The following is a 25,050-nucleotide window of genomic DNA, read 5'->3' as shown; positions in this document are numbered from 1 at the left end:
TGATTCCCCTCGAGGGGCATCTGCCGCTACCTTCTTGGCCTGTAACTTACTATAGTTGTACACGGTTATATTTTTTTAACTAACAAGCGCAAGTCTCGTCTCTGCCGTGCTTCGCCTTTCCGCATGCGATCCTCCTCGCTACTGGAAAAGGCACACATGCGGACAAGCACCCAAGCTACGCGGAAGACGTCCGGGATTAAAATACAAGAGCTGTCTATGGTTTGAATTGCCGCCTCTCTCAAACCTATGCTCCCTGTGCGAAGTATGGAATGCTTGCGCCATCTAGTGAACGTGACATCAACTGCTTCCAAGACTTTATTTGGTGCTGCCATCTGACGACATCAATAGTAAACTGCTTCCCTTTGGTTCCTGTGGATTGATGGAATGATCTGGAGGTTTCGTATTAGGAGGCAACGTGCGCCATCTATCAACTTTGTGTGCTTCAATTTCGGCGGTTACCACTTTTGTATGTTGCTACAAAACGATGTGTAAAGCTTTTGACTAGTGCTCTTTCATATTAGATGTATAATATTCGAATTTAAATGGCGCCCAACACTGGGCGCCATGACGAACGGTCACGTTTTGAAGTGCGTGCGCTTGTTTATGCTTTGGTTTGCGCTCTCAACGCTTAGGTACTCTTCGCCTGCGGCGCTCTTTCTACGCAAACACCTCGCGACGCAACATGACCATCGTCAAGCATACTTCGATCGTCTGGAGTGGAGCACAGTGGCGGCACTCACTCGCGGATTTGCTAAGCCTACCCGCTTCGGCCCGAACCCGTCACCGGCGAAAAACCGGACGTACTGCCGCCCGACCTCCGTCCTTCAACCTCATGTGTGCTTGATTCTGCTCTGTGCTGGCGATGTACCGCTCAACCCGGGACCGTGTCCTACTTGTCCTCGCTGCTGCAAGCCGCTCTACGACAGCGTGGCGGCGTTACAATGCGACGGGTGCAACATCTGGGTCCACAGGAAATGTGAGCAGCTCTCACTGCCTACCTATCGGCGTCTGTCGAACTGCACAGAACCATGGTACTGCGGCGTGTGCCAGCTGCCATCGTTCGACGACAGCCTTTTCGAAGCGCCGAAGCAGCCTGCACTAACGACGATCGCATCACCTACCACAGCCGGGGACAGACCAACGGCTCCCGGTACCACGGAAACAAGGAAAACAACCTCCTTCTGGTTCTCCAACCTCAGGTCCGTGAAGAACAAAATGCTGGAGTTCTGGGTGCTCACTAAGTCCCGCCCCAACACCATATTCGCCTTGTGTGAGACTTGGCTGGACAACTCCATTTACGACAGCCAGCTCGTCGACCTGACACGGTTTAAAGTCTACAGGAAAGATCGTAACAGGTCTGGTGGTGGAGTTCTCGTCGCCATACCGTCGTCAATCACATGCACTAGAAGACACGACCTAGACCGGAACGACCTCGAGGCCATTTTTGTGGACCTTCATTCAAAACAGGGCCTTCTACATCTCTGTGTTGCGTACTGTCCCCCCAGCAAGAAAACAGAAAGCTACGATTTGTTACAGTCAGCGCTGTCCTCCGTTACCCTCTCAAAGAAGAAGTACTCCAACGTGCTAGTTGTCGGAGACTTCAATGCGCACATTAATTGGTCAGACTTAAGCTCTCCCAAGCCCACAGGACCATCTGACACTGTCCTCCTCGACCACATAGAAACACTCGGACTTACCCAAGTATGCAGCGAGCCAACTTACGTCACCACCAATAACCAAGTTTCTTTCCTCGACCTCATGTTCGTCTCTAACCCCACACTCGTCTCAAATTGTTTCACAGAACCCAGCCTCACGGGCTCTGACCACAAAGCATTGACTGCGACCACATACCATCATTTGCCTAAATCCGGTCCTCATGCCAGACGCCTCCATAACTTTGCAAGATTGGACACCAACCACCTGAATTCGCTTATACACCTCGCCCCTTGGGGCATGGTGTTCCAAGACAACCATGAAGACCCATATGACATATGGCTCGACTTTATGCACGCCATCGAAGCTGAATGCGTCCCCTCCAGAAAAAGCCGAAACAAACCCCGAGCGCCCTGGATAACAAAGGAGATACTGCTCCAAGCCCGACGGAAGCGTCAGCTGTTCGCACAAGCAAAGCGAAACAGCTGTCCCTTTACACTTGAGGCAGCCCGCACCCTCCAGAGAAACCTGAAAAAACAGATAAGAAAGTCTCACCAAGATTATGCTTTGGACATGGCACAACGGGCTGTAAGGGATCCACAGATATTTTGGGCCTATGTAAGGCGTAACAAACAGAACACGTCTGCTCTAAACATATGCCAGGACGGCAAGGCTCTGAGCGACTTGGAGACTGCGGAACTTTTTAGCAAGCACTTCGCCGCAGCATGGACACCACCCTGCAGCCTCTCATCACAACCAGAAACTTGCCCATCATCATCGCAGTCGGCCTCCTCGCCCCGCTTAGCCAGTATCCTTATCAACGAGGATGATGTCAAGGAGGCTCTCACCCGACTGAGTCCTTCACAGTCGCCCGGTCCTGACGGCATCCACCCTGCGCTCCTTAAAGCATCTGGTCAACAACTAGCCCCATTACTGGCCCGACTGTTCCAGCAGCTCTTGGACACTGGGTGCGTCCCCGCCCCATGGAAGCAGGCTTATGTCACTCCCATCTACAAAGGGAATGGATCCCCAGCAGACAAGCCAGAATCCTACAGACCAATCTCAACAACATCAGTCGTCTGCCGTACCATGGAGCGAGTGTTAAACTCTGCCCTACACAGGTACTTGAACGCCCACACTCTTCTGTCTCCAGCGCAGCATGGCTTTCGCCCTGGTCGAAGCTGTGAAACTGCCCTGCTCACTGCTGTTCACCAGATCAGTGACAGCCTGGACAACTCCACGCCATGCGAACTGGTACAGCTCGATTTTACCAAAGCGTTTGATAAAGTAGACCACCAGCTCCTGATAACCAAACTGGAAAGCACCGGTATCGAGGGTCCCCTCCTTCGCTGGCTATCTAACTTCATCCTGCAGAGACAACAAAGTGTGACATTCCACGGGTCAAGGTCCCAATCCCGAACCGTTCAATCTGGAATCCCCCAAGGCACAGTACTTGGTCCAACCCTCTTTTCAATCTTTATCAACGATATCGTCCAGGTTATAGACTCCGCCACCATCATGTACGGTGATGATCTCACCCTCCTTCAACCGATTCAATCCCAGGAAGACTATAAACAACTGCAACAAGATCTTGATCACATCCAAGCCTGGACGATCAGAAACAAATTACCCCTGAGCGCATCAAAATCTGCTACAATTCTCTTCACCACAAAAAGGAAAGCACAGAATCCACCAGTAATTTTAACTGTTAATGGAACTCCATTGGAACAAAAGGAGAACATAACCCTGCTGGGTGTCACCCTTGACAGCAAATTGAGCTTTACTGCACACGTCCACTCCGTCGCCTCACGTGCACGGCGGATGCTGGGATTCGTGCAAACTATCAGTAAGGGTCTGGGGCCTGCTGTGCTGGCGCAGCTGTACACTGCACTGGTCCTGCCCCTATTAGAGTATTGCTCGCCTATCTGGTCGCCACAGGGAGCCTCAGCTCAGGCGACACTAGAGACCATCCAGCGGCGAGCAGCTTACGGCGTCTACTGCCGAACCTGTCCAAGTCCTCGCTTTTTGCCACGGGACATCTCGACAACCCAGCTCTTGAGAGCAGCCAAGTGGAGTACTCTGTCCCCGCCGGCGAGATGTAGCCACCCTACGGTTGCTGGCTCAGGTGATTGGTCCTGGGATTTTGCAGGACGACTACCTTCGCTCTGTGCCCCGTCGCAACGAACGAACCGGGCGCATAGACCCTCTCTTCGCTCGTACCCAACGGCACGACAACTCATGTCTCCTCCGGGCTGTGAGACTTTGGAGGTCCCTGCCTGACGCCATCACCAGCTTGCCCATCACAGACAGAGACGAGGTGACACAGTTCTGCAAGGCAGCAGCCAAACACCTCTAAACACCCACGATGTCTTGCATACCTCATCATACGTCACCCACCTCACTTTTCACCTTCTTCACCATCCCATCATCATCGTCCCACACTTCTCAAGCCAAGAAGCCTCGCATCGCCATCATCGTCTAGCTGGCCACATAGGCACATATGTGTACGGGCGGAAACGCCTTCTATGCGACCTGTACTTAAATGTACAAATAAATATCTATCTATCTATCTATCTATCTTAGCTCTAAAAACAGCCGCGACCGGCGAGAAAGCAAAACTCGCTGAGTTTGTGACAATTTATTCAATTTAGCCGGAGAAAACGAACAGTTTAATATTTTTTTCGCTGATAAACTTGTTTACAATTTGTTTTTCCCTAGTAAACGACACCTTGCACTAAGTTGAAAGATTTGAGTGCTTCTTGATTTGCTCAGGGTGGATATGCGGACGAAGATAATTACAAAAAGAAGATTTTCGGAGCACCTGCACTAGTCACAGAAGAACTATATAGTTCCTGACATGAAAACGGTTCAACCCGGAGATCTTGTAGAAGGTCAGTTGACGATAGCAAAATATCGGAAAAAGTGGGTAGTTCATAACCAATGCGCAGCTCGCCAAGTCGATCATTTCAGGTCGTCTCATCAGCCAACGATTCTATATAACAGTGGTTCTCAAGCACCGATGTTTCCAGACCCCTTCCGGATCGGCGGAGATGATAGAGGACCCCGTTCGTGGTGGAGGGAGGGCAAAGGTTTAGGTTTAATGTAATTATGATTTAATATTAAGATATAACTAAGAGCTAGTGTGAAGTAGATCATACACACTAGAAAACGCGCCCGAAAACTGAAACATTTTTTCTCGATCTAAAAAAGAAAAAAAGACAACTTTTATTGCCAGGCTTGACTGATGAGTCAGGGCTTCGAGGACCCCCAGAATGCCTTCGAGGACCCAAAGGGTCCGCGGACCTCCTTTTGAGAACCACTGCTATATAAGAAGAATTACTCAGGACCGAGGCTTTCGACTTTCAACAAACCGTTTTGTTGAAAGTCGAAAGCCTGTCTTGTCTGTTTGTCTTAAATGTTCCTCTTTCCTTATCGTAAATTAATAACCAACACGCTCAACCATCTGCATCATCAGTAGGGTTCTGTATGTTACTTTGATTTTTATTTCTTCGTCTCCGTCACCACCTATCATGTACTCGGGACCCGGACCTCGTGAAGCCGACAAGGACTGATTTGTCTGTGGCTTCGGCATGCGTATATGCGGATGCAAAATATATTATTTGACGCGAGTGTATTCGGCATTAATTCTTCTTGGATTTCGGGTTTGTTTGTTTTTTTCCCCGAGGATTGCTAAGCTTTTGGGCATACCAATGGAAATGATCTATTGGATAGGGTCCTATTTGTTACCCGTAGCCAGTTTCTACAAGTCGATGGCCATTTCTGCGGCAGCTTGGGGGTTTCCTCTGCTGCTCCTCAGGGCAGTGTGCTCGGTCCTTTATTGTTTTGGTCTATACCAACGATATAAACCAAATATATCAACGATACAAGAAGATATTCATTGCATAAATCTAGTATTGCAACCATCGACGAGTGGTGCAGCAAATGGGAAATTCAGCTTAATTCCGCAAAGACGGCGTGTTTAGGTGTAACCAGAAGAGTTAAACCCCCTAAATTAATTTATCATGCGAATAGCGCCTCAGTAACTAAGGTCAATGAGTATAAATATGGGGTAATTTTAACAAAGGATCTTTGGTGATCACGACATATTCAAAATATCTGCTGGTCTGCTTCCCGAAAATTAGGTTTATTCGACGCAGACTAAAACATGCCTCCACATCCGTTAAAGTTTAAGTGTATAACTCCTTCGTTAGATCAGGAATAGAATATCCTAGTATAATTTGAGACCAGAACATCAGAAAACATTGCGAAAACATGAGATGGTTTAATGGAAAGCTGTTATTTTAATTTATGGAATATATAAGAGGTTGGATTACCCAACCTTGTTGATATCTGCAAATAACATGTCACTCGAACAACGCAGAATGTTTGAAAAACTAAGGTTTTTCTATTTACTTAATTAAAAGAAGCCCTGCATTGACGCAAGCTCTTATTTTACCCAATATCTTCAAGGGAAACTACAAGCCAGCATGGGTGGCTCATAGTTTCAGCCAATATTTGCTGGAACGAACATTTTAAATTTTTCCATTTTTTCCACGCCCTGTATCTAGTTGGAGCATGCTGCCCTATGGTATTTTCATCTCCCCTTACTTTAATGAAGCACTCGATGATCATGCCAAATGCTTTCTGTCACTTTTTGTTTTTGTATTTAAACCTCGATTGTTTATTGCGAAAACCATTGCTACTCCCCTTCCTGCTGTGTGAAACGATGGTTGAAAGGTGTCTTTTTTCTTTCTTCTGTTATTTGCATCTTTGAGGCATATATCCCACACCTGCAAGAAGTTAATCAAGGTCTGCACTACCCAAAATAAATAAATATGTAATAAATCTGACAAATCCATCGCATTTTATGTCTATGAATTCTTATCATGCATGACGGAATATGTTTCTTCATGATTATCAGGATACTGTCTCCTTTACTGCACACTCAAGAGAAAAGGGAGCTCGACCTATTCCCTCCTGGGATCAAATGCGCTGCCATCACCATTAGTTCTTTGATGGACTAGCGGGGACGGGAACAACCTTTGCGCCCCTCCTGTTTGTCCCTCAGGGTTGAATCCCTAGGAATAACCTTTGGGCCCTTGCATATTCTACCCTGAGACTAAACGTTGCACCCTTGCATTTACACCCCAAGCACGAAAAGTTAATCCTACATACTTGGTCCCTAGGCACTACATTTGTATTTATTTATTTATTTCGAATACTGCCGGGCACCAGCACAGCCCAGACAGAAGGGGCTTACATCGGGTGTTACAAATCGAAGTACTGAAATGCAATCACATCTATGGTTTCAAGAAGTAATGTCGGTAAGCAATTCCGCTGCTCAATTGTGTTGGGAAACGACGATTTTTGCAGTAGTTTAGTTCTAGCAAAGTATGGTCGAATTACGTTCGAGAGATTTATTCTTGTTGATCTGCGAGGAAAAATAAACATTTTGTCCCTTGATATGCCAAATCTGATATGAAGGAGTAAATAAGGAAATCTTACTCTGACGATTACTAGGCCTAAGTGGAGCGGCTCCGGCTCCAGCTGCACTAGCATTGATAATTGCTGATGATTATCGATAGTCTCATAAGACACACCAAGCAGGACTTTTGATTCGCTCCACCTGCATAGTGTCTTTAATCAAATACGGATCCCACACGATTGAGGCGTACTCTAGGACTGATCGCACTAGAGAACGGTATGTTTGAAGCTTGGCATTCGAGGGAGACCCCTTTAAATTTGTATGTAAAAGCACTGTTTCTTGAATGCCCCAGAGAATATGTTATTTAGGTGCTTGTCCCACATAAGGTTAATTTTTATTGTAACACTTTTATATTTCACCGAAAAAAAAAACAGTCTGAATGCACTGACGCAAGATGCGATAAGTGTACGATAAGGAAGTTTTATTTGTTGATACAGCCATTACGACTGTTTTGGAAAAAAATAATTTTTATATTGTGCAGTTCGCACCAGTCCGCAAGTTTACAAGGATTTTGGTTCAGCAGTGTCTGACAGGAAGCGTTCGTGATAGCAAAACCAATGACGCAGTCTCCAGCAAACAATTTTACGGTAACACTTTCACCAAATCTTTGGCAATGTCATTTATAGAAATTAAAAATAGTAAAGGCAGAAGAACGGAGCCCTGTGCTGCGTACTCCAGACAAAACCTATAGGTTATCAGACGTAGACACGTTACATTCAACAAATGGCGTTCGACTGAGTAGATATTCCTGTATCCAATGAACAAGCCTATCAGGAAGTCCCGGTTTTTTTAGTCTATATGTCAGCGAATCATGAGGCACGCGAGAAACCTCCGACCAGTCGTTACGTCAAAAGTGGGTCTTTCGGCCGCCAAGCGCGTGCCGCTCATGTGGGCAGCGCGTGCAATTGCAAGCTTGCCAGGTATGTTCCCCCGCACTAACACCAGTGCTGATGACTTTTCTTTTTACTCTTTTGAAAATAGCAGGAGTCCGCGTGACGTCATAAAAGGAGTTTTCGAAATATCCGTTCTTCAGCGCTCATCAAACCGATGGGCGCTGAAGATGCGCGAGAACGGATGTTCCGAAAACTCTTTTTATGACGTCACACTCCGAGACTGCAGAAAATAATTTTCACCGGTACTTTGAAAATGTTTTTCTGCAGCCTCCATGCCCCAAATGGAGAAATAATCTCGATATTCGAGATCCTGGGCGCCAAATGAAGACGATTAAGGTATGTTTCCTTAAATACAAAACCGCTTCAGATTCCCTTTAGTCCAGACAAAACAAAACTACTGACAATGTCACAAAAACGCGAGATTTCATCTTACCCGTATGTATGTAGTACATCAGCTAGCAACTATTACGCGACTCACTGTTGTTAGCGAACTTGGAATTTATTTTGACGCAGGACGTTTTTTTTTCCTATCATGCTACGCAGACAGGCGCCTCGCCCGTCCGAATTCTGGGCTTGTTACCACGCTTATCTTGTGACTTCACTAATGTTTTACGCATTGTTCACTTCGTTTCCCGTCTGGTATACGCACAAAGCTTGAGTTTGGAAGTGTAATATGGAATTCTTTGTCGGCTACTGATGCGTCGGGTATTGAAATCGTGTAAAAATATTTTATTCGAATAATTTATGATCGGAATTTTATTATAAGTATTATTAGGACCGCAAATAAAATCTGCTTCTACAATGTTTATCAACTCGCAGACTACTCGTGCCTTGTTGTTTCTGCACAAAATAATTTGCGGAAAAACTGACGCTGACTTCTTACGCTGTTTTAATTTTCCCGTACCGGCTGGGTCGTGCAGAAACCCTTCTTTATTTTAGCATTCTGTTCAATAAAAAAATGTCTCCACTAATTCTCATGCAGATATTATTTAACGATTTAGCGTCACCAAATTTGAATATTTTTCGGTGAATTGGCCCCTTTCAAGCATGAACTGGACCATATGTTGTATATTGTTTAAGATAACATTGTTGCGATGCACACTTTTTATTTCCAATCTACGTGTGTGCCACAACATCAAAACCGTAAACTTTCTTCGGGCAAAGAGCTGATAAAGAATTATTATTATTATTTTTAATATTATTATTATTATTATTATAAAAATAAGAAGAAGAAAAAGAAAAGAAAAAGGAGAAGAGGAAGAGGAAGAATAAGTTGGTTTTCGATGAGGGATCTGCGTGACGTCAGTGATCGGCGGAACAAGACCGAGTAAAGCTTTCAAACAAACGGCGGGGGGCTAAGAGGGGTGTCAGTGTTGTCAGACGCATTTAGCGGTTGCCCTCTCGACAACACACGGCTCGCTGCACGCTGAGGAGAGTAGACAAATGGAGGGCGTACATGAAACAGCAATAGGCGACTTCGGCAGCAGCGCTGTCGGATGCAGAAGGAGTTGTCTCTTCCTTACGTAACTTATGTGCGCTGTTTAAGTCAAGATGTCTATCCAACTCGCCCAGCAACTCATTTTGGTGCAGAAGAAGACCAGCTGCTTCCTGCTAAAATAAGGATGGCTCTTGAATGAGAGATGTAGCAGAAAGGACGTCGATTAAAAAAACACTTGTATGAAGAACGGCTTTACGACGGCATTGACGAATATTCAGAACACCTTTGGGTGCTTAGGACGACATGGGCAACAACACAGGCCACAGCAAGTTAGGCGATTCGATGCCACCGCCGGTTTCTCGCTGAGCAAAATCTGTAAGGTTGACAAACACGCGAAAAAAATACTGCCGATCGAAAAAGATCCCTCGCCTATTTGGTGAGTGATTCTACAGCCCATGAAAAAGCTAACTTTCCCCTGGCATGTCTGCGTCAGCGCGGCTCCCCGCACAAGCGTGACGTTGTTACCACGGGATGCACATCCAGGGGTTAAAAGGGCATACATTTTCCCCCGTGTGAATACCCCAATAAACACAGTCACATCTGGGACATCTATTTTCCCACGAGACACTTGGCAAAATCAGTCGCTCCAATTTACGGCAATCGACAGATGACAAGATTGGACATATGTCTACGCCTAAAAGTACAGTCTGCGCTGTGGCCCTGAACAAAATCAAAATAAAAAGTCTATATCAAGTCATTTGCGTTTGATTTAAATGATTCGAGTTATCGCATTTATCGCATTCCGTTTATTTCTCCAGCCTTGTACGGCATTCCTCTGGCAAGTGGGCCAAATGCCGCGGTACACACGAGCTCAGGCATCCCAGAGACCGGGGTGCCCCTATCTCCCACTCCAGCGCAGTACCCATTGAGGCTGGTACCGACTGCGCTGAAAAGTTCCCTCCCACGTGGGCACCCCGCGGAGCTCCCTGTTATCAATCGACGATTACTTTTCGACGTGGTCGCACACAACCGACAACAATGAGAGGCTAATCCCCGTGCCGGAGTCCACCCCGTCGGTTCCCGGTGCTGTCAGAACCGTCCACGCCGTGCGAGTTTCCAGCAAAGTTGTTCTTGTGGCCTGGAGGGCTCCCGAGTCCCGGGGGGAAGCTAATCTGCCGTGGCGTATCCCACGGATCTTCTCTTTTCGCGCGATTTCTGCCTCTGTTGTTGTGGGTTCGTCCGCGGGTTCCTCCGCTCCCACCCTCTTGGCGGTCGTTTCGGGGAAAGTGGACAAGATCTGCGTTGACAGCCCTCGTGGTCCCCGTGAGTCCTCGGTGGGGCTCTCCCGTTCGCGGACCGCAATAGACCATTCCGGGGATAGGGGACAGTCCGCTTGACACATTAGGAAGTTTTAGCAAGTCGTTTTTTGGAGCACACGGTTCCGAAATCATGAATGGTGCAGCTGCCCCGTTCCGGGAAGCCGTATATAAATTTGAACGATTTTTAGTGAATCCTAAGACTAGCGCAACCGTTTAAACGATGATGATGATTGAGTTTGACCAGCAGCGCCGTATCGTAGTAAAAATCTGAAACGTTCTGCAGCGTTCAAATCTGTCGCTCGCTTTTGCCGACGCACATTGTTTTAAACAAGACGGATGAGGTAACATTTACCGGTCGAAATTTCAGGAGCTCCGAAGCATGATAGAGTACACTGTGTGCGAAACATCACAATTATTAGGTAATGTGTCTCTATACTATTGAACTTGAACTATCATTCACGTCGTCTGCCATAGACTCAAATAATTTTGTCTGCTCGCGGTCGCTACGGGGGCTCGTTAGCCCGTACCACGAAAAACTAACTTGTTCAACATCTGAGACAAAACAAAAGCTGGCAGGATGGTAACTCGCTTCGCGCCGTGGTAAGTCTAACGCTCTGCTGGGCCAGCGGAGTTGACCGCCATCTTACATTTTTCCACAGAGTTATTACAATAAACGCTAGAGGCTCAGCTGGCGCTAGTGTGCTGTTGTGAATTGAAGCAGACAGCATGCAGTCAGAAATTGACTTCCGGTAATGCATTTCTATGGGAAAAAGCGAGTGCATTTTCTCTCTGCGCTCGATTATAAGAGCAAATATCACGAATAATGTGTACGTACTAGGCACATTGGAACATTTCTCAGTCACGCAGACGAAATAATTGGTCAGTTACAGCATTTTTATTTGAAATTCGCGGCATTAAAAACGGTGTTAAAACCGCTTCCTACGTGTATTTATGTGCACTGTCGGACACTGTTAGCGCGAACACGGCGTCGACGCTTTCCAGCATGGGGGATATACGTGCCAAACGAACGAACGACATGTGGAAAACCAAGAGAGACGGCAAGAACTAAGCAGTAACACTGGTTAAGTAACTCCTTGTGCTTGCAGACGATCAAAATAAGTTGAAAGTCACGTAATATAGTCCGATTTGCAATAAATAAGTACTGCTTTATTCTTTCTGCTCATGAATATGTGCGAAGATGCTTGTTCTGTGTTCAAATCATCACCCGCACGCTCCAAATCTTTGCAAATAGGGGGAAGCCAGAGGACAGGTACGGGATAAAATCTTCCCAACATAGGAAATAATAAGAAAACACACCTTTCGTAGCCCACGTACTTTATTCTTTACGTTTCGAACGTTTTTTTTTTAACCGCTCGTAGAGATGCACGACGGAGTCATTTTCATATAGTGAGAGGAAAGGCATATTAGCAATATATAAGCACCAACGGAATGCTGGCGAACTTTGAACACACTCTACATTCCTTTCGATCGTTATTTTGCTTAGAATCGTCGCTCGTTTCTACATACCTGCCATGGAACGGAGGTTTGGGCCTGAAATATAGCGAAGTTTAACATCGTTCAGTGGTAAAGAAAAAAGGCTGCAACTAAAGCAATTACACTTCCACAATATTAATAAAGGTACATACTACCCGGTACAACCGAAATAACAAATGTTATTAATAGTATTTTCCGGCGACGAGACAAAATTCACGCGCGTTTTCCCATAAGAATACACAGGGAGATTGGAAAAGTAGACTGCATGCTGTCTGCTTCAATTTGCAACCGGAAGTCCCATAGACACTAGCGCCAGCTGAGCCTCTAGCGTTTATTGTAATAACTATGCATTTTTCTTGATTCGTCAATGGTGCCGGCTGCGTTGCGATGACGACTTCAGTGGTCGAAGTGAGAGAAACCAAGGAGATTGGAGGACATGAAGAGGGCATAACGTCTATCGTTAGAAGCCTAGCCATAAAAAAAAAAAATATCGCGAACAAGGAGAATGTAAACATCAACAACATTTTGTAAACACTGAGTGGACCCGAGTTACGCAAATACCTTGTACCAAAGTCAGTTTTGTTTTTTGCGTTGCGTTGCGTTTGGTTTGTGGAGTGTACGTTCTCACGGTCACGAGCAGACGCACGGAGCATTCAGGGTGGCGAAATGAAACCATGTGGCGTTGCGCGTCTCCGTGATACAGCTTTACGCTGTGAGCGGCTGCAAAAATTGCTCTGGTCGTTCTTCCTTGGAAATTTTGTTTCACCGTTAAGGTCTTCGTGAACTACATTCCGAATTTCGCAGTGACCTGAAATAATTAGCGATCCCCGACGCTCACCGAACTGAAAAAGCGACGGGTTTCGTTCATCCCGGCCACCGTCGCGCCATTGACGATCCCATCGAAGAGGATCCGAACCTGCAGAACTCTGCGACTGTGCGCACTTAAAAACAGATTACTAAGACGTGTCGAAGGAAATGTAGAGCCGGGCTCCTTCAGTGACCTACGTTGGTTTCTTCTATTTGATAACCCGACCCACAGGTGAATAAAAGACACACACCAGGACGTTCAGGTGATAGAAATGGCTTTAATTGTTAATTGCAAAAATACATTGGGCGCGAGCACGAGTTGCTCGCGCTGCCAGGTCAGCACGACAGTGCTAGAATGCACAAGAGAAATACAACTAAATTACAACAAAAGTAACCTGACGCGCACGACGCGCATTCGGAGGCCTCAAACTCAGACGTCTCAAACTCAGCTAAGTCGTAACATATACATGAAGTGTAAAATCGAATTACATCGTTTACGCAAATCACGATGTCTTTATACAATCGCACACTAGTTCAACCATGATTTAGGAGCATGTATTTAGTTCATTCGCACATACGTGAGGTCACTCGCAGTCGGCGCTCGATGTTTTTGTTCCCTTGCGATGCGCCCCAACGCGAGCACCAGTCGACGTGCACGAGCAAATTCATCGCGATCATGCTTTGCGCGTGTGTCCAACAGGAAGCCTATCAACAACCTCGCTCCTTTCCCCAAGAACACAACGACGATCGTCGACATTAATCGCCGAGTTTCCAGCAACCGCAATCAGAACCGAACGCCCCGTATACTCGGAATCGTCGAGCACCGCTGTAAACCATCGACAACCGCGAGCATCGTGTGAAGAGTCTCCTCTGGCGAGAAGATTGGTTTTGGTTTCGGTCGGGAAAGGAGGTTAGAAGCTGCGTGATTGACTGTAGAACCCTAAACTACCTCGAGCATCCCGAGATAGGTTAGTTTTGATTTGACACGGGTTAGGAAGAAAGTGTGAAAAAGGAGCGGAAACTTACAAAATCCCTAACGTAAAGGACTAACACTGTCGCCAACCGACACTATTTCGAATTAAGATACAAAAGGGTGCCGATGTGTTCGCGCTCACAGTCTCGCACAGTGTACAAGCTTCTTTGTGAGGTAATAGAGCAGGCCTTTTTTTTTTCAAGGTGGGCTGTGATATTTTTTAACGCTCTGTGTAAGTACCTGAGGCCGGATTCACTAAGAATGTCCTACGATGGACATCTTTGCTAAGAAATTCGTAACACAAGACGTTCTTGAGATCGGCCAGCATTGGAATGCTCGAATAGGCACTTACGAACGAACAAGCTCCGAATAAAAAAGAAAGGAAAGAGAGAAACTTTTTGTGTTTCGAAATGTTCGCAACCGACGAGAACTGCGAGAGCGAAGCGTTGCAATGATGGCGGCAGGACGCGCTTCGCCCGCATTACGTGCAGTTAGTGCACTTCGTTTTTTCGACCGCATTAGGAACATCGCCCACAACGTTGATGCCATCAGAAAGCAAAAAAGCTGGTGCCCAACTTTTCTGAGTCGGAATTGGCCACATTAGTGGACGGATACAAAGCTTACAGGATCGCAATCGACGCGAAGGGAGATGGTCCCCATGACTCCGCCCCTAATTAGCGGGCTTCGATGAAACCACGTAATATTTTTTTGCCATTTCGGGACTATGACGAGACGTCGCTGGCGTGAGAGGAAACAAGAGCTCTCACCAGAAGCGAGGTTGCGCATCTTGTCAGATTTTTCAGTTTGCAGAATAAGTTGTTGGGATATACGTCGTAGCCTGGTCGAGCCTAAGGAGCGCGGAACGTTTGGCCTAAATGCTCAATCGACGAGCGAGCAGATTTTACTCCTTTAAGTTCCTGGTTTTCCTTACTTTGACAATAGTCTTCACTGCGTGAACAAAATTCTGTAGCGGCTAATATCGCTTTGATTGGCATTGTAATACAATCGGTAGGACATTAGCGCCAGTCCTTGGCGTACGCGTTTTTTTCTTCGTCCTTGTCTCGTTCGCGTCAATTAGTTTTCAGTTTGAACCAACTAGCCTAAAGAGTCGTGATGTAATTGATCATTCGCACAAACTGCATCCCGCTTTCACCTAAGCCATTTCATACCAACACCCTTCACAGGGGCGTCGCTCAAGTGCAGCCAGAATGCCAATGGTGGCGGAGTTGGCGACAAATTGCTCAACGATGTGGAGGAGGGGGTCCTTGGGCTCTTAAGCGTGAAGTCGATCACTGGCATCGCAGGGTTTTTCTGGATATGCTGCCTTCGCATTCTGACCAAAACTACCACATAAATGCTAGGTGCCCTCCCAGCGACCGCTTTTTATACTGATTGTTTTTCCTGCCTCCAACAAACACTTAAACTTCCAATTTCCCAGGAACTCTTGAAATATCATGAGCAGCGGGGCCAGGCTCGGTAGAGGTACTTCCCTCAGTTGGCGAGTTCATGATATGTCGCACCGAACTGACATTCAGTAAACAAACCTCTGATTTATTATAATAAATCAGTTTCTAGGCGTTGTTATAACAACGCCTAGAAACTCACATCTAACCCAATTAATAATATAGTTATTTATTGAAGCAATCTCGACGAACCATCTAATTATTCGGTTAAACGGTACACGCCTCTACTATATCTTTACTATTGTGTTTGCATCAGTACATTGTAATTTTTTGTTGAAGGTACCTTTGCAGGACGATACCGGCCTGCTTCAATGGAACTACCATCTGCAAGGTTTGCTGCCTTATAAATATGGTATTCCTTCTATGGTGACTTTTGTATCAATAGCGAAAATTACATTCGACTTCCATTTTATGTGTCAGAAATGGTAGACCTACGATTCCAAGTTGCATCTCTTAACTTTTGCTTGAACTGTTTTTTGTCAGAACACCTTTATCACGGAATCTGTTTGATGAGAATGCGTTCTTGCCTTCCCTACCGAAAAATCCGGTATAACTTTTCGCTATCCGGATTATGGAACCGGAAATCTGTCTGGTTTCTATCTGCACTCTATCTGGAATTTAGGTTTTCAGAAATTATTCCTTTGTCTACAATCTGGATTTCGGGTTTCCAGAAACAAATTTCCGGTTTCATAATCCGGATAGTGAAAATTTATACCGGATTTTTCGGTAGGGTTCCTTCTTGACCTGAGAATAATTCTGAAACCTCTTCCCTGCAGCAACGCCTTCAGGTCGCTGCAGGTAATCATCGGAGAATAAATAAATAGCATTGCACATGGTGGATATTGTTTCAGTACGTAATGAAAGCTATGTATTCTTTTTTTATCCTTCAGCTCCGTCGGCGCTCAACGCGTGTGACCACTGGAAGATGCATGCGAGTTGTTTTGAGTTGTTTGTTGAGCAGCCATGCTTTTTTGTAACAACTTGTGGTCGATCTGTTTATAAGGCAGTTTATTCCGGTCTACTTGTGTTTATATTCAAAGAATCACGATGCCAGCGAATGGGTGCCTCGAGATGACAGCACAGGCTTCACTCCGCACTTCAGGCAGTCACAAATTCAACCAAGGACGTGAGTATAGCTCTACTAGATGTGGTTTGCAACATGCAGCAATACTAATATAACATTGCATCCAAGCCCAGACTTCATCAAATATGCAGCAGTGTCTGACAAGGCGAGTGTTAGTGTGAACATCCAAACAAGTTTTTCTGCCTTGCAAACTTTACTTTAGAAAGGAAAGGACAGCGATCGTCCTGTCTGCTTCGTTTTCACTCGTCCATTTTCACTTGATGTGCATATGTCTTTCAAAAAAAAAAGTACTAGTTCTATCTTTTGCTGTTTAGAGCTCATTGGGTGCTAACAAGAGACATTTTGATTACCCCAAATTCAAGAAGCAGGAGAATGATGCCGAGTGTTGTTGCAATCACTGCAGGTGCTGGTGTCTACAGCAGTAACTATTCCGAAGCAAGTAGCTAAAACGAATGGTACCTTGCATAGGCATTCGTTTACTTTATTTAGACTATTTAAGTTCTGTATTTTATAGAAATAATGCGAGTGCGCGCACCTACTTCCTGATGCTTTGGTGATTTGACAACTGGTCCCTTCTTTCATTAACAACTTGTTTTGTTCATGTATGCATGGTTCCTAAGCTTGATCCTGAACACGTATTTTGCATGTGAATTTCAAAAGAGCATCATGAAAAAATGACTAGGAAATTTTATTCGCAACTTTCACGACTTACAAACGGCGCAATGGTGCCTATCAAAATGGCTGTCATCTGAATGATCGTCATAGAAATCATTACGAGGCTGGGTCTGCGAGGCGCAAGTAAATCTAGGTTTGCTATGTCGGAGCAGCACTGAAGCCTTACTTTATTGTTTACGCCAGGAAGGTGTAAACAAGCACCATTATTGTGAAGCCTATCATCCAGGAGCTAGCGAGCGGATTCGCATGCCGCAGTACCGCCATGGCTGAAAGTTGCTAATCCTAGTTTAATAATGCAAGCAACCATCTCTTTATGCAGTTACAAAGGAGAACTCTAGCCGCGAGATTGTCCGGTCTCATCAAGCTATTTATGAGCACTTGGACAAATTGTAGAACTGCAGTGGAAGTTCGTATATGGCACTTCGTAGATGGCGAAATCCTTTTGAGATATTATTGAAAAGGCAAGTGGTAGAATAAAAATACATTGTTTCGTAAATACACACAATGTTATTTATTTCGGTTACACCCTACGATTTTTTGATGCACGCTTTCATGATGTCTCACTTAGAAACACGTTTTACGAGTGCATTCTTGATTGCGGTGCCAGAGGTTGTGTCTCGGGCGGTGCTCCGTGATTTCCTCTTCCTCGTTCTTGTCGTCAAATTCTGAAACTGCCGAGAATGCTATTTTTAGGAGAGAAGAAAGGCAGTTCAATAATGCTCGCGAAAATGATTTTAAAGACATTGCAAATAACTCAGTAAGCAGGCGGAAGCTCTTTCGGGGGTACGTGTCAACAAGTAATTGTCTTCATGCGTCACGCTACAGGCTCCCATCGAGGCACAGAAACTGAAAGGCCAAAGTCTTGAGATAGCTGAATGCAAAGGTAATGGTTGGTGGTTCTACCGTACCGCTTCGTCTTGGAAATGGCCTGACTAAAGCTACGCTGAAAGTACCGATTCTCTTTTCCGCGATTGCCTTGTGGCTCTTGATCTTTACACACGCTGTCGGGAAGCTTAGGTGATATTGTTTTGATCTCTCGCGGATAGGTTTAAAATTTCTGGAAACCATTTTTTGCGATTTTAGAGATAGTTTCAGGTAACTAGCAAGCATTTTATTAGGTTAAATGTCGCGACTTTGAAGTGTAGTTTCTGTAGCGGCTCTAGCCAAGACCTGCATCTTTTGCAAATTGATATCACGTGGCTCAGTATGAAAAATAGCTGCGGAGCTCACGGCAAGGTGTTGTGAATTATTGAAATTCGAACGGGGCATGGTAATGGGTGGGTCGCGGGTGCTAGACCACCATTCCCGAAGTTGCGCAGACAATCAAAATTCCTGAATCTACGGTATTGCGTGTTTACAAAGAATATCATTTGCGTGTGACCTTCCTTTAATAAATGTAATGCCTGCGTGTCGAAGCACAAAGAGTGCGCCTCTAACAGAGTAGGAATATATATATATATATATATATATATATATATATATATATATATATATATATATATATATATATCAGTGTGTCGAACCGAAAAAAATACGGGTTCGGTTACGGTTACGGTTCAGGTTCAGGTAAATTTATTTTGTTCCGGTTCAGTTCCGGTTCGATTAATTCGATCCGCGAACCGGTTCGGAAATTATAAATGACAAATTGCAACATCAAAATAAATTACAAATAAAATATCTGAAATCAGCACATACGAAACGGGATACATCGTAGTGTAAGGCACAGGGATTTCTAGCAGGAATGGTTTCTTTATGTGCACTCAAAGGTTACCTTACCGACGTTTACGCATTCGGACTTCATCTAATTGGGTCCGACGCAGTAGCTGTAAAATCCGCGACCTCCTTACAAACCTACTTACAAGTAGAACTCGCTAACTATCCCACCACCTCGGCGTGTAAGCAATTGAAGGAACAGTGGGGAGAAAATACAGCTTCCTTTATTTGAACTAGCCTTCGGTAACTCAAATTAGACCCTTAAAGAAGTTTTCATTAAACAAGATACGGAATATGAAAAACACTTCACCGAACGCAACGCCAGAAGGACGTAATAGGATAAATATTAAAATAGAAGAGTTCGCTGTCTCACAAATATGTTAGCTTCTAAGTGCCTATACAAAACCGGATGCATTATTATCAAACTCCACAGCCTTTTCTTTTCTCATTCCGATGGAAGCAAGCTTCAAAAACTCGCGCGTTCTAGAAACGTGTTATGAAATGAGCACACAGCAGCATTGAGGATTTACGAGATTGTAGAAAAATGAAATCCCATGATGCGATTTTTTTTTTGCACAGCCTTCCAATTCTCTTTCTTCCGTGCAAGCCGCGACCAGCGCAATACTGGTTCCTATGTCAAGGTTCATGGATGCAGCGTTTGTCAAGATTCATGGATGCAGCGTTTATATTCCTAAGACTGAGTGGAGAAGAAAAATATGTAAGCGAGGTGTGTGTCAGTTGACGGCACTTAAAAAACAAATGACATTGATAGCACACTCATTGTCAACAGCGCGTGGCCGAACCGTTTTGACATGAGCCGGTAACCGTAATTTGTTTTCCGGTTCAGTTCCGGTTCGGGGTCATTGCGATAACAATATAACGGTTCGGGTTCGGGTTCAGTTCCGGAAAAAATACCGGTTCGGTTCCGTTTACGGTTCGGTTCGGTTCCGGTTCGACACCCTGATATATATATATATATATATATATATATATATATATTCATGTAAGCGAAGAGTTTTTAGGCAAATAACAGGGCCGAAATCGCAGGTAGCTAGACGTAGTCTCTTTCTACCATCTTCTGACGAGGAAAGAAGAATCTGGCACCTCTCGCAGAGCAGATGTTGAACGAGCCCCGTTTAACACCGAATTGGGCTGTCGCTGGCCTAATTAAAGAAAATTTTCGACAATCAATGCACCCACCCTTTAAGGAATATGTCTTTCTCACCGTGTGGTTTCGTGTAAAGTACATTGTCGTGGAGGCCGTGGTTATGCAGAACTGCACAAGCCACAATCAAGCGGAAGCATACGCCACGACTGTATTGTAGTACTCCGCCAAACCTGTTGTAGTAGACCCGAGTCGAGGGACTTACCGCTCATTCACGCTGGAAGCGGATTCGCGTTCGCAAAGCGGTTGCGAACCCGGTTGTATAAATATCCAGTACGATTGCACGCGCACTTGATGTCATCGAGTGCGCGTGCAATTGTACTGGATCTTTACACAACCGCGTTCAAAACCGCTTTGCGAACGTGGATCCTCTTCCAGTGTGAATGAGCGGTTACTGAGGGTTTATTCTAATACAGCATGTCGGAGGGACATGACCAGCTGCCAGGATTCCAGCTCGCCGAGAAGTTGAATTCATGAGCACCCGTGTCCGAGCTCGGGTTTTGTGCTGACCAAGACAACAATAGTCTTTTGCAGTCACCACATTTCCTTTCCTCATAGGAAGGCTTCTAACGGTCCGGCTTGAGGCGGCTGCGGGTCGGATATCTCCTACTGGAGTCTGGCTGCAGTGGCGACCCCGAAGAAACTTGTGGTCTCCTGCTGAATCTAAACCTGAGAAGGCCCTGGCACATCCATTGGGAAGACGGAAATGTCGGGATCGTCATATGTCAGCCTTGGTTATAGGTGATCTGCATGGACCCGACGGGTTTTGTGATCTTCATCTGGAACTTCGTAGATGACGTTGCCAATTGGTTTTGTTCTAGAAAGGTGTCTACATTTATTCCTGCGGCGTTCTGAAAGGCTGTGGTTTCTTGCTTTTCAGTGGTAGAGCGGCGAATGGCCATAAGGTTTGTGTGCGGAATCGAATAATACATGTTTTGAATATCTATTGAAAATCCAGATGTGACACCGGCTCCACTTTCTTGAAGATATGTCCCGCAATACAGGAACTAATTAGCAAAGATCTTAATTTATGCGTTTCCGACAAGGAAGGCGGGTTTGTTGTCCTAAATTCAGCCACATACAGAGAGAAAGCCTCTGCCGCTATGGCAAAGAACGTCATTGACGTGGACGCAAAAAGGAACACTAAAGCTAAATAAGCAGTTTTAAGCTCCTTGATAATAACAACCTGAACAGTTTCAGCACAAAAATAAGAAAAACAAAGAAAGGACAACTGCAGGTTTTTTCGCTGTGAAAACCCACAAAAAGGGCATACCGTTTCGGGCCATTGTGTCGGAAAAAGAAACCTGGAAAATCCATCTTTCGACATTCCTATCCAATCGCCTATCCTTGATACAATCGGATGATCCATACAAAATCAAGAATTCGGAACAATTAATGACATATCTTCAAGAAAATGAAGCCGGTGTCACATCTGGATTTTCAACAGATATTCAAGACATGTAGTATTCGATTCTGAACACAAACCTTTTGGCAATTCTCCGCTCTACAATTGAGAAGCAAGGAACCACAGCTTTTCAGAATGCCGCAGGAATAAATGTAGACACCTTTTAAAACTATTTGGTGTATATCTAAACGCAACTGTCGTAATATATCAAGACCAACCAATGGTGCAAAAAAGCGGAGTATGTATTGGGTCTCGGGTGGCGCCGCGGCCCATGTGATTTGGACCTAGCGGCATGCGGCAAGATCATCGAAAACAACCTGAAACATACAAGCGTCAAGGCGATTTTCCGATACGTGGACGACTTCCTAATACTAAGTGCCACGGAGGTAGATGAACAGATAAACGGATCAAGAAATACAGTTCTTGGATGCTTCCAAGAAAGTTGCCCTGACTTGATTTTCACTTGTGAATCACCTGTCGACAAAAGTATAAAAATTCTAGACCTCACTCTAACTTTCAATCAAGGACACCTGTGCTGGAGGTACGAATCCCGGTCAGAAAAAGGATTTCTGCCGTTTTCATCTGGACACTCAAGAACCACCAAGAGAAGAGTCACGAGCACGGCTCTAATGTCTGCCCTACATAAGTCACGTAAACATCAAATAGGGCAAAGTTAAAAAAAAAAAACAGATGTCCGGCCTACGAGATTCGGGTTATCCAACTAGCCTCATGGTACCAGTCTGTGAAAACATCTGCAAAAACTTGAGACGTACAAGACAGGAGAAAAAAAAAACGCAGACAAAACTTGATGGAAGATCGTGGTGCTACCTTACATTCATGAGATTAAGCACAAATTGAAAAAGATTACTGCTAGAAATGACGTTCAAGCACTATGCTCCGCGCCCAACAAAGCCTACTCTATGTGCAGTGAAATGAACCGAAGAAGATAGAAAAAAGTCCTGCAACACGGCCCACAGAACACGGTATCTCCCATACACAAGGGGAGTGATGTAGCACATTCCCCTTTCTTGCGGGAAATGCTACACCCGCCAAACGGGTCAATCTATCAACGGCAGAGCCCGCGAGCATGCAGCGTGGGACATCTGGCAGCTCATTGAAGGACATGCTAGTGCAGTGTATCTTTTAATAGCACCACCATTCTTGCCAGAAACAACAATCCTCATGCACGCGAAATGCTTGAGGCGCTCGCTATCAAGGAGCACGCGAAAGATTGCGTCAGCACGCCATCAATGACTGTTCACAAAAAAAGAAAGAGTTTTAGTAGATCCTGTTTTCGGGTCACCCTATTTGTAGCGGGAGCTCGCGCTGCCACTTCGATGCGTGCTTTGAAGCGCGCCACCGTAGAGGTAGCGGGCCTTTGGAAACGATCTACTAAAACTCTCTAATACCTACGAAATGTCACGCACCAAACAAGAACAGCACGATCTTGTGGCGAGTTAGTTTAGAAAACAATATTTTTTTAGGCAATTTTGTGTAAATGGTTCGAATATTTTGTATAAGGGTAAATTTCGGTAGTGTTCTTTATTAGTGGAATAGGGTAATTTATATAATAGCTTTATCGTGCTCTCCTTGATACTCTAAAGGACGGAGCAAGCGCACAAGGAAGAAGTTTACACTAAAACATCGTTTGTAGTCAGCTGTGTGTCCTACCCTGTTTTTTTCTTTTTTTTGTGTTCTAGTTTAATTCTAAAGTTCAAGCTGATATATTTACATATATGACGAATCGTAACAGTGCCACAAATCTTGTCGCCGCGCTGTGCAACGTGGCATAACCGCGATGCTTCCTGTGAATTTGAGGAAGGGTCTATTAAACAGAGGCTTTCATCTGTGTGTGAACTTGACGAAATCGGAAGGTTTTCACGAAATACTTTAAACGCCATCGCGTTCAACCACTCCACAATGTTGGTGAGGCTACGAAGGGCTCAACGACACGAGATGAGCAAGAAGAGTGTCTCGCAGCGCGTGGTTTAGAGCTTTAAGTCGCGCAACAAAGGCACGAACGCCCAAGGAATTAATGTCACGAACCTCTACTTCAAAAGTAAGATGAAAACTATGTTGTTAACGGCTAGCGGTGATTGGTGACCGGGCGACGACACAGCGCACCTCACTCGAAAGACGATGGAAAAGTTTAGGAGTTTTATTCATTACGCACACCACAGCGCACTATTGCAAACAACATGTACTACTTACACACGAAAAATAAAGCAAAATGCGAACAAACCGCGCCCTTTGTTTGGATTTTGCTTTATTTTTCGTGTGTAAGGAGTGAGTGTTGTTGGGAATAGTGCGCTGTAGTGTGTGTAAAAATGAGCAACCAACTCGCCCAAGCTGCTACGTTAACGAGTTTCATTCGTTTCATTTCTTAACAAAAACTTGAGCACGCAAAAATTGATGCAATATTCGTAATTTTATAAATTACATAAACAAATTCCTTCAATTAATTGACCGAAGATCGAAAATCGTTGCGGCGCCACTTTAATGTTCGTAATTATTAAAAAAAATCCATATAAGTCGCACCGCTAAATAAACAGCACCGACCAAAGTATAAAATAAATGCGACTTAGACATTTAAAATACGTTAATCCCACCATCGGCAAGCTTGAAAAAAGACCGGCCATAAATAGCCACTGCAATTCACTCACCTCACTTTTCGCGTGCACAAATATACTAAAATGTTTTTTTTTTTTTTTTTTTTTTTTTTTTTTAACTAGAAAATGGCTTATGCTGCCAGACACTCTCGTTCAGTCTTATGATTTTTATCTTTGTATTCGGTTCACTTCCCTATGCGTATGTAACGTTGTTCTTTTCTCGAGGCGTGCTGGAAACCGCTAACGTATTTTTTGTTGTTGTTGTTGTTGTTGCCGCTTCTGTTGTGTTGCGTGTATCCATGCTCACAATGAAATAGTTAAAGCGCCGCGCTGTCGCAGGCTACAGTGCAGAGTTGGACAGAAATACTCAAAATGTTTTTGGAAATACAAATAGTGGGATTCATTAAAATGGTAGCTAAAGTACTAATAGTACTGAAATCTACCTGCAGAAGTAACGCGATACGTGTCGTTCTAAATAGAGGCCAAAAGTCTTTGGAAATACAAATACAGGAATACATTTTAGGGAGGGCAGAAATACAGATACTGCAATACATTTTTGAAATTTCTTTGAGACGCCAACTAAGATAAAACTTGAAGTCTGAAGTGGAAGCTTTTCATTCCGAAATTGTTTTCCCGTAGTTGGCACTTTGCCTTGAAGGTAAAGGTTTCGGACGACGAGGACTCTTCAATGGGCTCGAAAAAATTTTTCATCAAGGACTGACTGTGGTTTTTTCCCTGATATCCTGTCTCTCTGATGAGGGATGCGAAAAGACTTCTACCTCTAAGTGAATTCCATGTCACCCTAAATCCCATCAAAACGTAACCACGCCCCCGTCCAATAAGGACGACCCTGTCAAGAGTGATCACATGACGT

General features: G+C 44.8%; 1 protein-coding gene across 1 annotated transcript; it reads left to right on the top strand.

The window, feature by feature from the left end:
- The first annotated feature begins 564 nt into the window (after positions 1–564).
- On the top strand, positions 565–4,009 carry LOC120851150. Its single transcript, XM_040223732.1, has 5 exons — positions 565–2,621; positions 2,690–2,774; positions 2,869–3,039; positions 3,151–3,348; positions 3,803–4,009. The coding sequence occupies exons 1-5, from the start codon at positions 565–567 to the stop codon at positions 4,007–4,009; spliced, it is 2,718 nt and encodes a 905-aa protein (XP_040079666.1).
- The last annotated feature ends 21,041 nt before the right edge of the window (positions 4,010–25,050 follow it).

Source organism: Ixodes scapularis, unplaced genomic scaffold (assembly GCF_016920785.2).
Source record: "Ixodes scapularis isolate PalLabHiFi unplaced genomic scaffold, ASM1692078v2 PGA_scaffold0__279_contigs__length_252992795, whole genome shotgun sequence".
Taxonomy (NCBI): domain Eukaryota; kingdom Metazoa; phylum Arthropoda; class Arachnida; order Ixodida; family Ixodidae; genus Ixodes; species Ixodes scapularis.
This window is presented reverse-complemented; position numbering and strand designations above follow the sequence as displayed.